The sequence below is a fragment of the Ambystoma mexicanum genome, chromosome 9, assembly GCF_040938575.1.
Source record: "Ambystoma mexicanum isolate Mex_15411 chromosome 9, UKY_AmexF1_1, whole genome shotgun sequence".
In the NCBI taxonomy this organism is placed as follows: domain Eukaryota; kingdom Metazoa; phylum Chordata; class Amphibia; order Caudata; family Ambystomatidae; genus Ambystoma; species Ambystoma mexicanum.
In genome coordinates, this window is record NC_090931.1 from 1,393,603,304 (window position 1) to 1,393,618,015 (window position 14,712).

At 44.3% G+C, this 14,712-nt stretch overlaps 1 protein-coding gene across 4 annotated transcripts in view; it reads right to left on the reverse strand.

Moving 5' to 3' along the window:
• Positions 1-11,537, reverse strand: part of LOC138489144 (peroxisomal trans-2-enoyl-CoA reductase-like) — a 558,986-nt gene extending 547,449 nt beyond the window's left edge. For 2 of the 4 annotated variants that reach the window (XM_069616799.1, XM_069616797.1), the window contains exons 1-2: positions 11,303-11,537; positions 3,562-3,695 (exon numbers count right to left, since the gene is read on the reverse strand). In XM_069616799.1, the coding sequence (XP_069472900.1) occupies positions 3,562-3,695; positions 11,303-11,414 (246 nt within the window). In that variant the 5' untranslated portion in view covers positions 11,415-11,537. The remainder of the gene's footprint in view (positions 1-3,561; positions 3,696-11,302) is intronic. The other 2 variants (XM_069616798.1, XM_069616796.1) reach the window with 2 other exon arrangements.
• Between the last annotated feature and the right edge of the window lie 3,175 nt (positions 11,538-14,712).

A 14,712-nucleotide genomic window follows, 5' to 3' on the forward strand; every position in this document is an offset into this window, starting at 1 on the left:
TAAGGAACTGGACCGAGTGGTCAAAGAATTTGTTTGGGAGGGAAAGAGGCCGCTTGTCTCTTGGCGCCTTCTCACGGCGTCCAGAGGCCGTGGGGGTATGGGTCTACCGGACTTTAGGCAATATCATTAAGCTGCGCTTCTCCGGGTGATTAGGGAATGGTTTGCAGCGGGCTATGAAAAGCATTGGGTAAAAATGGACAGGGCAGTCGCCCAACATCACCTGGGTGAAGTACTATGGCTCCCCCGAAGGCTGAGACCACCTCATATATACTTGAGCGACATTACGAGGGGGATGGTAGACACATGGGACAGGGCAGTGGAGAGGCGAGGGATCTCATCCTTCCCGTCCCCGTTCACTCCGATCTTCAATAACGGGGACTTTATGCCGGGGCTGGAGAGAGGAGCGTTCCGAATGTGGGAGGAAGGAGGATGTAGGACCCTTAGAGATATGTTTCATGACCAGGGAGTGAAGACCTTTGAGGAACGTAAGCTGCAATTTGGAGTTGGGGAGGGGGAAAGGCTCAGATACTTTCAAATCAGACACTGGGTCATGTCAACGGAAGTCAAGAAGGCAGCTACGCACGATCTGACACAATTCGAACGTTTCCTCCTAACCCACGATGGTTCCAGGGGTCTTATATCGGATTTATATAAACTGTTAGAGAGCATGACCCCGAAGGTCTCTTGGCCGACATGAAGGGTTGGGAGCAGCAGGTGGGGACGGAGATGGAGTGGGGGGACTGGGAGGGACTATGGAGGTTAATCCTTAGAGTGGCCAGGGCTTCTCAACTACAGGAAGCATGGTATAAGTATATCTATGGATGGCATTATACCCCTGCCCAGCTGCACGCAATGTACCCAACGACTTCAGATGCCTGCTGGACGGGTTGTGGGGAGGTGGGCACAGCTGTTCATATATGGTGGGACTGCCCGCGTATTAGATCTTTTTGGCGTGACATTGCACGTGTCCAATCCACAGCCCTGGGGACGGGGGGGTGGTCAAGACCCTCAAGAGATTTTGCTGGGGAAGAACATAACGGGTGGGGAGGAGAGGAGCCGGGGGAGTCACAAGGCGAAAGTGGTCTTTACCTTAGCGGCGATGGGGCTAATCGCTCAAAAATGGAAGAGCCCGGTGACTCCCGTGGAGCAGGATTGGCTTAAGAAAGTGTGGGATATTGTTTCATTGGAATGGGCCACGTACGCGGTGGAGGGGAAACTGGAAAGTTTTGCTGCCAATTGGGGTGAGACACTGGACTATCTGAAGGGGGAGTTCATGTAGCAATGGTGCCCCCAAAGACTGAAGCTGCTGGACTTCCATTGTTGAGGAGGTGGAAGGGGGTCTTTGAACTATAGATCTTACTTGCGCTACGACCGGGGTTGGACGAGGGAGGCGGTAGGAGAATGCTGTTGGTTTTTCTTTGTTCTGAAATTGTTATGTTTTATATGCTGAAATCAATAAAGAGATGTTTAAAAAAAAAAACTAAAAAAAAGTGATTGCATATGTATTCTCAGTAACGTCTTTTGTTTCACAACACTGGTCCGTCAAATCCCAAAGTACTTACCTTGAGTTGCCTTATCCAAAGTGAATTGGTTGTGTGCAGTGTATTTTACGTGTGGTTTTAATTTTAATAGAGGTGAAGTGTTTTGCAAACAGATGGTCACAAATAAATGCACTTTTACTTTTTAACCAAAAACCTTGAGTCAGTGTTTGCTTGAGTCACAGTAATTGTGGTCCTTTGTGTAATCTCAAGAGCAAATGAGCAGTAGTAGAGATAAGTCTGGCTGCTCCGCTACTGCTACCACTTTAACAGTGTAGTACAGGCTTGTACCAAAGGTGAACTTGTATTGCCACTTGTAGTCTTAATTGTGTCTAGTGGCCCCGAGGGGCACTGCACAGGATTCTGCCTTACACATGGCAAGCATCTTTAAAGTGATCCTTTGATCTGGGTGGGCAGCCAAAGCGAAACAATGCGGCATCCACCTCTCCTGATGCAAGACAGCAGCCTGACAACAGCCTGCATCAGCCGCCCATAACCACACAAGGACTTTCCCCAAGACTGAGGAATCCTGAGGTGTTGTAACTGCTTTAGATGGGCAAGCACCTTTTGATAAGGCCAGGGTGGTGAGGCTGCCACCCGATACTTCCATGGGGTGTGGAACTATCGGGTGGAACATGGGGAGAGAGGACCCCACTGAGAGCAGTAACCACTTCGGGAGAATACGGTATCCCCTTGATCCTCCCACATCCCCTCGAGACCCTTCCTATTCCCCATAACCCATTACTTCCATGTGCTGCAGTAGCATATCCCCAATGAGAACCACTGGGAGGAGAGGCCACGAGGAATGATGATCACTAGCCAGAATGAGTACATGCGTTCTAGTCTCCCTGATGTTCCCATTGATCCGCTGTCAGTTGAAGTAGGAGAGGGACGAGAACGATGGTGTATTGAACTTCGGTCCAACATGGACTGAGAAGTAGGCGAGGCCCGCACAGACCCAGAGTGCAGAACGTCAGACGGCATGCTGGAAGGCAGCACACTTGCAGAAGAGCTCGCAGAAGGTAACAGACACAAGAGGCAGACCAGAGGGGAAGCACGGCACTCAGCGGTAAATGAGGTGGCTGGAGTGCAACATAACTGCCAGAGCACTACAGGGAAGGGACGCCGAAGACCGAGGGTGGTCCCGAGAGGCCAGGAAAGCCACAGAAGCTCCTGGGAGACCCGTGAACAGCTGGATGGGGACGTCACAGACCCTACAGGTACAGGGTGGCTGGGAAAAGGGCTGGGGAGACCCAGAGAAATTGGACATAGCTGAAAAGAATCTGGGGAAAGGGAGACAACCCCTTGAGTCTTGAGAACATTTTAGTTTTTCTACACCCTTTTGGAACTTTGGTTTTAAACAGCCAAGCTGGGCCGCAGGTTGGCAGCCAAGAGACATTTACTCTTTTCACGTTACACTGAGTTTTAGCTTGTGAGGGACAGGTTAGAATTTGGACACAGGACGGCGAACTTTACTTTGGACATTCTGACACAGACAGTTTCATTAGCTAGTTTTGTTGAGACAGGGAAGCCCCTCTTAGCAGTAGGGATGTCCCCCAGCCCCTATCCCATTTTGGTTGTTAATAAAAGTCTTTGCCAATCAACATGCTACCTTTGTGTCCGTCTCTTTCTCCCAGACCCTCACAAAACCCAATGGGAGGGCTTAACTTTATAGGGCAATACAGCCTGGCATGGACTAACAGTGATTACAACTATACTGCCATTAAATCACAAGAGCAGCATTCACTTATTGTGCAAGCCTTCTGGGTACTTTTGAGTACTTTGAGAGACTTCACTGCGCTCCAATGTCAGAAAAACAGACGGTTTAGTTAGCAAAGGAAAACAAGGGCATCATTACACCACAGAGGATGTTAAATACTAACAACACATTCACGTGAATGCAACTCTGGAGCCAATCGTGATCACAGAATGTGGACATGTTATTGATTTAACACTAAGTGCACTGAATCAGACTTTGGGTAGCTTAAGTGCAATAAATAGGCAGGCTAGCATTTGCTCTTACCTCCTCCTCTTTGCGTATGTTACACTGCAACGGTGTCACTATAGCTGGATTTGACTTGGAGATCCTTGAAGCCAATTCATCAGCAGCTTGTTTTAATAGGTCTAGTTTCCGGGAAGCGATCACTACTTTGCATCCTGTGCAGAAAAGGGCACACATTTCATTAATAGCCTACAGCCCTGCCTTCAATGAATAGGGTTCTGATAAGTTAGGCGAGTCTTTGTATTCCCACCACATTGCATTCAGGTATTTGCACCTTTACATGTGACACGTACACATATTTAACAATCAGAACACAGGAAATAAAATGCCCCATTATCTTCATGAGTCACCCATCTCCTTACTTTTAGATCATATCCACTTGCAGTTAACTGCAATTTAACTTTTTTTAATGCACTTACACAAGCCACACATTGAAGTAACTACGCGGCTCCATTTATTTTCCATAGCGTTATCTTTTATGCACATAGAGAGCCCAATGTAAAAAATAATCATTCTTAGCGGCTTCCGGAAGATCAAGTAAGAGACGATCAAACACAGGGACAATGCTTATATATACAGGACATGAGGCGAGAATGATGCTCCTCTAACTTTACTTTGAAAAATTAAGCAGTAAGTAAACCAACAGAGAAAAACCACATTTCACCGAATACCTGGGAATTGTGGTAAGTCAGAAGGTGGGCAAGAAGACATGGTTCAATTTAATCAAAGGGAACACTCAACTAACCCTATAGCTAAGATGATGGGCCCTAACTTCAAGTAAATAATAAAACTGGTGCTCGTCAGGGTGTCTCTAAAAAGTCAATCTTCTGCCATAACCTATGCTATCCTATGCTCACTCTACCACTATAACTAAATAATATAACTTGACTACAAGTTGACTCCCACTTTACTTGGCTTCTGGAGGCTGGTTTCTGACACCGACACAGTTGTAACTTTAGTTCTCTCTCTTTTTCAGGCCCTTGCCTGCTCATAGGGTTAAAAGTTGTGTCCTGCCAGTCTTTCTCTCCTCCTGGAGACGATTACTCGGGACCCCATTGCAGCCTGTCTAAAAGGTTTAAAACGTTCCAGTGGTTGGTGCTCCTGACCTTGCCTTGCTTGACACTCACAAGGAGTCTCCTCTTGAGCCTGGTTACGGTCTTTAAATCTGGTAGCTCGAGCGGAGCTGTCTGGCCATTCAGGCTGTGGAATTTCTTGGTGTGCCTTCAACACCTCGTGGGGTATTCTTGGTGTCTGTCCCTTGTGGCCTGCCGGCCTCTCAGGCCTTCAAATGCTTGGGTTCCGATCACCCCTTCATGGGGTTTTCTCAGCATCATGCCCTCGTGGGCTTTCTGACCTTCGGATGCATGGGTTGCGTTCACCCTATCATGGGGCATTCTCAATGCTAGCCCCTTGTGCGCTTTCTGGCCTTGGGTTGCCTTCACCCCCTCATGGGGTATTCCCAGTGTCAGCCCCTAATGGGGTTCTTTGGAACCTCTCTGCCCTCATCCTGCTTCCACTGACCAGCCACATACCGGTTTCCATGCTGCGGTGTGCAGCGTGGAAGGTGCCGCCTCTGGGTGCTGCGGAACCGTGAGTCGTGACGTCCTCCCAGTCAGGTCTTCCTCCTCGGCTTCTTCTTTCGGTGACCAACAGGACTTTGGCATCAGGATTGCGGGCTGCCTGCTGGCCGCTTCAGCAGCGGTTAGGTGTCTCTTGGGTTTGGCGGCTTGGGACTCTGTCTTCATCCTGGGCTCGGCAGCGTTCCATGGGCTTTCCGCCCAGCATGCCTCCAACGTAGTCCAGTACCCTAAGTGGGTGGGGGGCACACCTGAGATCCACTTTGCCCTGTCCTCTAGGGAGCGTCCTGCATAGCATGCTCACATGCCTAGTCCCAAAGAGTGTGGCTCCCCCTTGAGGAGAAGGGACGGCTTCCCTGGATTGGACCCATAAATGATGGTACTTATGTTCATTTTCAAAACAGCAACCACATTTAGGTCACATGAGTCTAAAGCCCAATTCAGAACGGTCCCTTACGACTTCATATCCTCTTCAGAAGGCACCCTGAGTCTATGCTTGTTTCAGAAGATCAGTTCTCTCTGTTATGCTTGGCTGCCCTTCTGTACTAGGAGTATATTGTATTGGGTTTTCCTTGCCATTATGTGCTCTGGTGTTATCAGAAACCCTTCTGAGTGCTAAACTATGTCACACTGAGCTTAATATGCCCTCAGGCTTCCGTTGTACCCGGAATCGGAAGAAGTGACCAAATTCAAAAGGTCCGACCTGACCAAAAGTCCGAAAATGCATACCACCAAAAGTTCGAACCTTTGGTGGTATGCATTTAAGGTAGGTTAAAAAAATTTAAAAAAAGAGAGAAAGGACCCTGCGGAGCCGGTTCACGATCACAGAAGTGAAAGGGAACTGGCACTGCAGGGACACAAGGCGTCTTAAAAGGTAAGTAGGGTTTGGTTATGTTGGGGGTATGGGGGTGTAGGTGTCTAGGGTTTGGAAATGTATGTTCGCATGGGAAATTTACGAACTTTTTGTGGTGAGTACATTTCCCATGCAAGCATTTCCATCGCCGAAATTTCCGTGATGAAAATATCACGCAGATCCTTGTACCCAGTGCTTACTCACAACAGATTTCTCTAGCCAGCTGCAGTTACCACCATACACCGCCCTGTGGGCCCACAGAACACGATTTCATGGTAGCATGTACGCTGCATATGCTGGCTCACTATGACATAAGAGCAGCCAACGTATAGTTTTCCCCCACGCATGTGTGTTTTTTTGCCTTTTTTTGTCTCTCAAACTGGATACTTGGCCCACTTTCTCCTGCATCTGATAAAATGTATTTGATTGCCTTGCCAACTGTCCTTAAAACACACATTTGCCATCTGAGTTATATCCATGTTTTGCTATACAAGAGGAAACCTGGGTCTCATATTTTTCTAATATGTACAATATATCTAAGCTAGCCAATATCCAGGTTAAAGAACCTGGGAAAACATATATGAAAGATTGGTTGCTGGATAAGTTCATAGGTACCATCATGGAGCGTATCTTGAAATTGAATAAATACATCCAGATCAGCTGGTCCAGATGATTTGTCGAATGCAACCATAAAACCTTCGCCCTTTATGTTTGCGGATGTTATACAATGACTGTTCCTACAAGTGGTGAATCAGAGAAAGATACCCACATCCTGGAAATCTTCTTATGGTATACCTATTTTTCAAAGGGGTAATTTCAAGAAAAAAGAAATCGACAAAATGCAATCAGGCTTCGGCAGGAGGCTTGGAACCACCTTCAATTGCCTGATTATAAAAACCTTCCGTCAAGACACCTGCAGCAGGAAAGGCTGTCTATACATGGCCTTTATTGATGTAATGGCTCCTAATGGTTGTGGCAGAAACTGAAGATGTGGGGTCTACGTTATCAATTCTAGGACCTATTATCGACCTCCATACAGGCAGATCACTTGAATACAGAGGGTTCGCTTACCACTAAAGTCCCAAACCTTAAGGCTTTATGACAAGGGAGTGTTTTAGCCCTTAGGAGCGATTCACTGGTTATAATCAGCTGATGACCTTGTTATATTTGATTTTACTCTAATTGGTCTTGTTAGATCAATCGCAGCCTTAGAGCAATTCATGGAATCACAGGATATGGAGATAAACAAGTTCAAGTAAAAAACTAATTTGGTTCTTCAACATTAGGAAAAAGAACGTGAAGCATCCGTTTGGGAGATTATTTAATAATACATTGTTGAAGAGTTTAAGTACCCAAGATTCCATATTTGATGAACTTCTTTCAAAATTCCGCTCTGGATAAGGACGCGCCAGAAGTGGTCGGTTTTGTGTGTGCAAATTATCTATTTGATAAAAAATATGTTATGTTTCCTATGGTACAGAATATTAGCTATTATTAATTAAAGGTGATCCCTGCACTGCTATTTGGCGACGAGATTATAAACCTTAACAATAAAAACTGGTGTGATAAGTTGGAAGGACTATTGCCGGTTGCTCTAATCTGCTTTGAATTAGGTCTAGGCCTAGTCAGTTGGAAATGACTGATGCTCCAATTAAAGGTTCTTGATCCCCCCTGCCCCCTTGGCACTCGCTATATGTGGAGATGAATTGGACGATGCATAATGTAGGGTGTGGGTTTTTACATAACTGGAATCTGGAATGTCAAAATATATTGAAGGACGCAGACATACCCTTGCAGCTATACAAAACTGATCCGAACCGTACAAAGAAACGAAGGGAACTAAGGGCGCAGCTCTTTAAATTCCACAAGGCTGCCCCGGCCTTCACACAGTGCATTGAAGCCTTATCACTGGCTTCACATTCAGGGGCATGCTATTCAGGTCTTTGCTCCTCACCCCACCGAGCTGCTCGCTCACAGGGTACCTACCTTCTGTGTTCCTCATGCATAGGGTGCACTCGATCAGGATAATTGGCATTGAGGTCTATCCTTTTATTAATCAATGGGCCGTTCTGTGGCATTTGATATACTTCATGAGTATGGAATGAGAGGAGGAAGCGTGGACGTGGCGTTAAGTAATTCACATTACACCTAGTCCTACTCTTCCTCTACTAGTCCTACTCTTCCTCTACTAGTCCTACTCTTCCTCAGAACAATCCAGACTGTTGCTTCCCCTCTCTTATGGGTTTCCCCAACTCCTTTAGTATTAGTGCAGAAGGACTATGGGTAGGTGCACCACCTTATGCCCTGAGGGTGGTATGCAGTGATGAAATTGCGGCAAAAACGTTGCCACAAAAAATTGCTGCAAAAATGCGTTTGCCGCGTTAAAGGTGTACCCCATTACACCATTTAAGGGGAGCTCCCCTTAAATGGTACAATGGGTCCGGGGGTTGTGGGGGTGTCCCCCGCATCCTTAACATGGATAGCGAAGGCAAAACCACAGCCTTTTTGACGGAATATTTTGTGTTCACGGCCATTTTTGCTGCAATTTTAACACAAGGAACCCTGAGGGTGGGTCAAAAGAATAAAATGGAATGGAAATAGATATTACAAAAAAGAAAACTGGGGTAGGCAGATTTAAACAGTAGAAAAAAGGAACCGTAGTGTTTCTAAAAAAGGATGTCACGCATTAGACCTGCTGATTGCTACAGCCAATCGAAAAATACTCCACTGTGAGGGTTGATGGCTAACTTTCAGGACCGGCTTAAGGCACAATCGAGCGGTGCACCCGCACAGGGGCGCACATTCTAAAGTGCACATCGCATCACCCCTTAAGCCAGCCCTGAATAAAGCAGTACATTCATAATATCAGGCGTTGTCACCATCACTGTGCTTCCATTCTATAGTACTTGCAAAACGCACAGGCTGCCTGATATGGCAGTGTGTACAGGAACCAGAGTTCCCCACAATGTGGACACTACTGACTGCACTCCCTGTCAGGACAGCCTTCATTCATTGCCTTTCCATATAGATGAACCTTGATTAGTGACATCTGCGTTCACAGGCACTCCTGGCACCTGGGAGAGGGTGGGGCTGGAGGGAGCAGCAGGGGCACTTCTCGGCCAGGACTTGCTTCTTTCACAATGAAAACGCACATAAAAAAAGGGTGGCACTTTCGTTCTCGTGTGTGTTTACATTGTGGGCAGAGAAGTGTCGCAATCTAAGCCATTACAAATTCAAAGTTCAAGCTGAATGGCTTTCTTGTGCTAGACGACACACAAAGCTTCCTGGACTGGGCTGTTCACATTCCTTTAATGACCTGCAATTGCCCCTTTCTCTCATTCCCAGCACGCCCTTTATATGCCGCTGATGAACTTGTTACCTTAAGAAGGGGGGTCACTTAAAATAAAGCTCCCCTTTTAAAGGTTGGCCATGAGGTCGGACATGTAAAAAAGTGTTGCTTTATAGGCATATGCTCTTAACTTCTTACCTGCTGGAAGGTTTGTGACAAAAGTAATCTTTATCCAAGTAGTGGTCTAAAAAGAAATATTTTTTTAAGCTGGTCATATTTGGCATTGTGGGCCTTCTAGTTTCCACTCAGGAAGTTGAAAATAAAGCAACAACAATATCATTTTGCTTTAACTTGTGTCTCTATTTCGTTTAAAATCTGTTTACTGGCATAGAAGTGTCATCCCAGTACAGGAGGAATATCAGACAATCATAGTACCAAGATACAGGTTGAAATGTAACAAACCAAACAGACAAACAAACAGAGAGCATCAGTCTGACAAATACAGTGTTAGATTGGTGTCTTGGGAACGAACCAGGGGGCCCCAGGGAGTCATCTCCACCCAATGAGCATGGCAAGGGCCATCATCTGGACGGACTAGAGACACCATTCAAGAAGGGGGAGCAACCACATCATCCTGTCCCTCAAAAGAGCTAAGTAGTCCTCTTTTTTTCGGGGGCTGTGTGGAGGAGGACCAATATTTAACAATACCCAAAAGAGGTTCCACAAAACAGCTACCCACCTTCACAAGCACACAGTGTGATACTCCACACCTAACACCACCTAACACCACTTATAGAACGGTCATGTTTTATTTAGACAGAAATGCACAGGTTTAACATATTTTAATCATTATCTACAAAACATAAAAAATATAAGCGTAACAAAACTTAAAACAGCAATGCATGATCTGACAATCAAAGGGAGAATAACAAAGAGGGTTGATAAATGTATGTTCATTTCCTTACTAACCTCACGTTTGTGATGATAAAATCTGACTCAGACATCGATTTGTGGTAATTGCCCTAGCCATTCAGGGCTTTTTTGATTCTCAGATCATGCATATTTTTAGAAGCAACTAACTCACTCCATTTCTGAAAAGTCACACTTAAGGACTGATGTGATAATGAGATTTCTCATGTCACCACTTCCCTTATAATCACTCCTATGGCATGCAAGTACTGACCCCACATCACAATTTCAATTACCTAAAAATGTGTGCATATGAATGCAGGTGCTAAACGTGAAATGTTTTATGTTAGTAATTGCAGGGCCTTTGTTAACAGCAAATCCCAGGCACTGTTTAATGTCTGTGGCTTGTTCCGTCAGGCCACGACTCTGTTGGTTAGCCCAGCATGGGTGGATGACGGTTTTGAAAGTGGATAGTGAGTGGGGCCAATAAACCCATTGCACTGTCAGTTTCCCGACTGAGGGATGGAGTCTGGGTCTTTCACTGTTTGCAGTTGAAATGGACCCCCAAGCAGCTTTTAACCACCTTGCTGCATTATTTTGACTATGTCATTTGTTTGAGCACTCCACAGGTGCGTTGGCTTATTTTTCCAATCTGTAAGACCAGGGGTGGCCCACAAGCATCACAATGAAATGGGCCCCCACCAGCCCTGACACATCTTCAACCAGCCCTGCCCCCACTTCCCTCCCAATTCCCTAAGACCAGCTGGGAAGCTGAACAGCTATGTCACTTTCCCTTTGGCCAGTAGTCGTACCTTTCACCCTAATTCAGAAGCTGTTTACTTTCATAATGATATGCTAATCTCTGGAGAAGTGGCCCATCTAAAATCTGAGACTTGCAACTTGGGGTTTTCCATGTGCTGCCATACAAAAGCAATTTCAAACTGTATAGATTTCTACCCAATTTTACAAAGAAAGTGCTTTAAAATGCATAATTTTACATGATTTATTTCATCATTCACAGTAAAGAAATAACTCCGTTCCTAGATGTCCGCTAAGTGTAGGTCAAACTTAGAAGACCTTGCCTTGCATCAAAGTGTAACGACTTGGAATGTTGCAATGTGTGGAGAAACCAACCTAAGGTGAGCAGTTCCTCTGCGATGGCTCTGCCGATGCCGGTGCCCCCTCCCGTCACGATGGCTACACGGTTGTTGAAGAGCCCTGGACTGAAGACGCTGCGAGCTGCCATTATTGACTATGGACTTTGCTCTGGTAAAGCAGAGGAACTGTGTGAAGTAAATAAATTGCTTGTCCCCCTCGTAAAGAAAAAAATCAACAAAGAAAAGGGACCAATATGTTAAAGTCTCTTGTTGGTGTTACATATCTAGCCGTCATATTGGAATGTTGATGATTTGTTAGATTGAGGCACAGAGTTCTGATATATTTAAACATGGAATCACGTTCGATGTTCGTGTGTTCGCCAACATCACTGGATGCCATTAGAACTCTGGGGCTGGACCACACGCGCTGTTTCAGGCAACTCTCGGAAATTCACTAGAAAACTAGACTGCTGACTTTAATGCCACAAAGTGCCAGCAGTGAGCACCATCTTGATAGACATAACGAGTTTAGAACCCAAGTCTGCCAGTTTAAACTGCAGAATGAACGGTTGGTGTTTGTGGTGGTACAGGCTGTAAGCACAGACTGGGAGACGTGGCCCAGAGTTCTCAAGTTTCCCCTGGATGTGAGTTCAAAGGGATTCAGGTGTGCAAGAGAATGAGAAGTGGAATAGAAAAAGGGAGGAAGACATTGAGAAAGGGTCCTACAGATGATGAGCAAGAGTACATGTGAGTGAGAAAGGGTGAGAGTGGGAGGGTTGGAGAAAAATCGAGGGCTGAGAGAAAAGAGGAGAACAAAAGTACAGGGTGCAAGTAAAGATAAGATTTGGGGAAGTTTAGATGAGGGTTCGAGAGGGGATATCTTTAAGGGTGCCAGGGTGAGTGGTAGAGTAAGGGCATGAAGATGAAGGGTGGAAAGAGATTGGCAGCGCAGGGTTAGAGTGAGTGTGACCGCACTGAGATGGAGGGTGACTGCAGGGAGAGTGTGACAGTGCAGAGAGGGAGGTGACATTGCAGAGGGAGAGAGACAGGGCAGCGAGAGAGAGTGACATCACATGGAGAGAGTGCAAAGAGATCTTTAGTTCTGCTACTATACATGAATCTGGTGTACTGAATGGCTGGTGAGGCTATATATCTGTCTGTCAAATCAAGTGATATGGAACTGCAGGCAGGCTAATGCAACAATATTAGAATTGTGGGTGACGGCATTTGGGGGCCATTAACAGACAAGCCGGAGGGTACACCATTTGGTCCCTAAAATCATTAAATCTGCCCCATTGTTAAGGCGTCTTTTTTCATATAAAGTCAGTTTAATCACTTATGAAGATTCTAATGTGTGCAGTTAAGAGTGAGATTAAATATTTTTTCCAGGATCACACCCTTTGGCTAAACAGTGAAGCTGGTATTATAACACACTCTGCAATTTAAGCACTCGACCAATTTAAGCATTGACCACACACCTTCAAAGCTTTACCTGGTACAAATATTTAAATTTAAAATGTTAGCCCTACAATAACACTCTATGATAGAGTTTACTTTCAAAATACACTGATTTCAGCAACCTGACAACATGCAAGTTCTCGAAAAAACATGTTAAGCTAAAAGAATATCATTGTAGCTTTATTTTTGACCGCCTGAAAGGAAAACTATAAGTCACAGACTCCAAAATAATGAAAGCCTGAAACATCCTCTATTTAACGCCCCTATACTTTGACCAATTTAAGAGACACAATGAAAGAAGTTGTTCAATATTTAAATTATTTATGGAGATTCCGTAGCAAACTTGCAGCTCGTTGTTATTTATGATGTGAAGAATATTTGACTATGAATATCATTTTTTTAAAACATTTTTATTTAAATGTCTTTCATTTATAAAAACAACTTTTAACATTATTAACACATTTCACAAAATACAATTCATTCGAGAAAAAAGCGGAAGATTCAAGTAATGAAAAACAAAAAAGAGTTATTGATTAAAAGATCAGTTAAAATGTTCCTAAAACATTGCTCCAACAAAAAATCCAAATGGAATTCAATCCTGTAAAATTCTCATCCTAAATACAGAGGAAGATAAAAGACAAAAAAAGAAGGAAAAAGGAAAAAGAAAAAAAAAGAAAAGAGACTTGTCATTTTTAAGATAAACCTTTTAAGGTGCATAACATTCCTGTAGTAAAGTACATAGGTTAGCTTCACAATAAACCAGAAAACTGCAGAGTATTTCCCGTAATTTTTTAAGAACATTGTGCAGGGTCTAATATCAAGGATTTTATGAATCCCGTCACAGCTAACACCAATGAGGTTGTACGACCAGCCAAACATAATTCCCATTCCATTTCATTCATGTCCTGGTCGAAAATTCTAATAAATCTTTTAAAGTATTGCGAATGCAGGCCCCGATGTCCTATACGTGAGGTCAACAAATGTTTTAAGGACTCAATCTGATCTTCCTCGTTGCAAAATCTGCAATCCACTGTGACCAATGTTGGTGAGCTATATTTCTCAAGAACCTCTCTTGAAGGAAATTAAATTCCATTTGAATCTTAAGAACTCACTCCTGATACATTTGTCAGGGTAGATTGCTAAATAAGGTGACAATACTCGGATGTTCTTATAGTCAAATCGAAGATGTTACAATGACGTATAGCTGTGCATAGTGTCCAAGTCCGTACGATATAGATTTATTTTTGCGTGAACCGGATTTTTCTATAAAATCATTCAACCTCAATCCCAAGGATTCCAACAATGATTGACAGTATGTAACTTTCTCCCTGATAAAATAATAACCTTCCTCCATGCCCAAACTCTTTAAGTCTGCAATTCCGAATTCCGAGCAGAGGCCTCCAAAATTGACCCTCAATATAGACCAGCCAATCCAGAATCCAAGGGGGATAAACCTCAACACCATGAAGCAGTTTGGGTTGAAATTAATGGCTGGAATCAGTGAAAACATACCAAAGCAGAGATCGATTTTTCTCATTTGATAGTATAAGCTGATTGCACGCATTACAAACCTGTCTTTAACAAGAGACTTTTTATCTTTTGCTCCAATAGGAAAACCTAAATATAGGATTCTCTACCCTTTCCAATCTCTCCAAGCCAACTTTCCAACTAAATTTCAGATCATTCCTCTTTTTCTTACATACCAACACTTTGTTTTGGAAGCATTAATAGAAAGAAAGTGTAAATGTACATATTTAAAAAAAGCTGAAATAAAACGTTAAAGGCCAATTGGTGCTATGTCGAAAAGGAGAAAATCGTCTGCACATGCCAACCACATGGGCTTGAGCCCTTGCATTTTAGAAGGGGCCAAATGCTGCTGCATTCAGACTCATACCAATATAACTCAAATAGAGGTTAAACAGGCAGGGAGCGAAAAAGCATCCCTGCCTGACGCAACTATGTGTTGGCACGTTCAGTGAAAGCGACCCC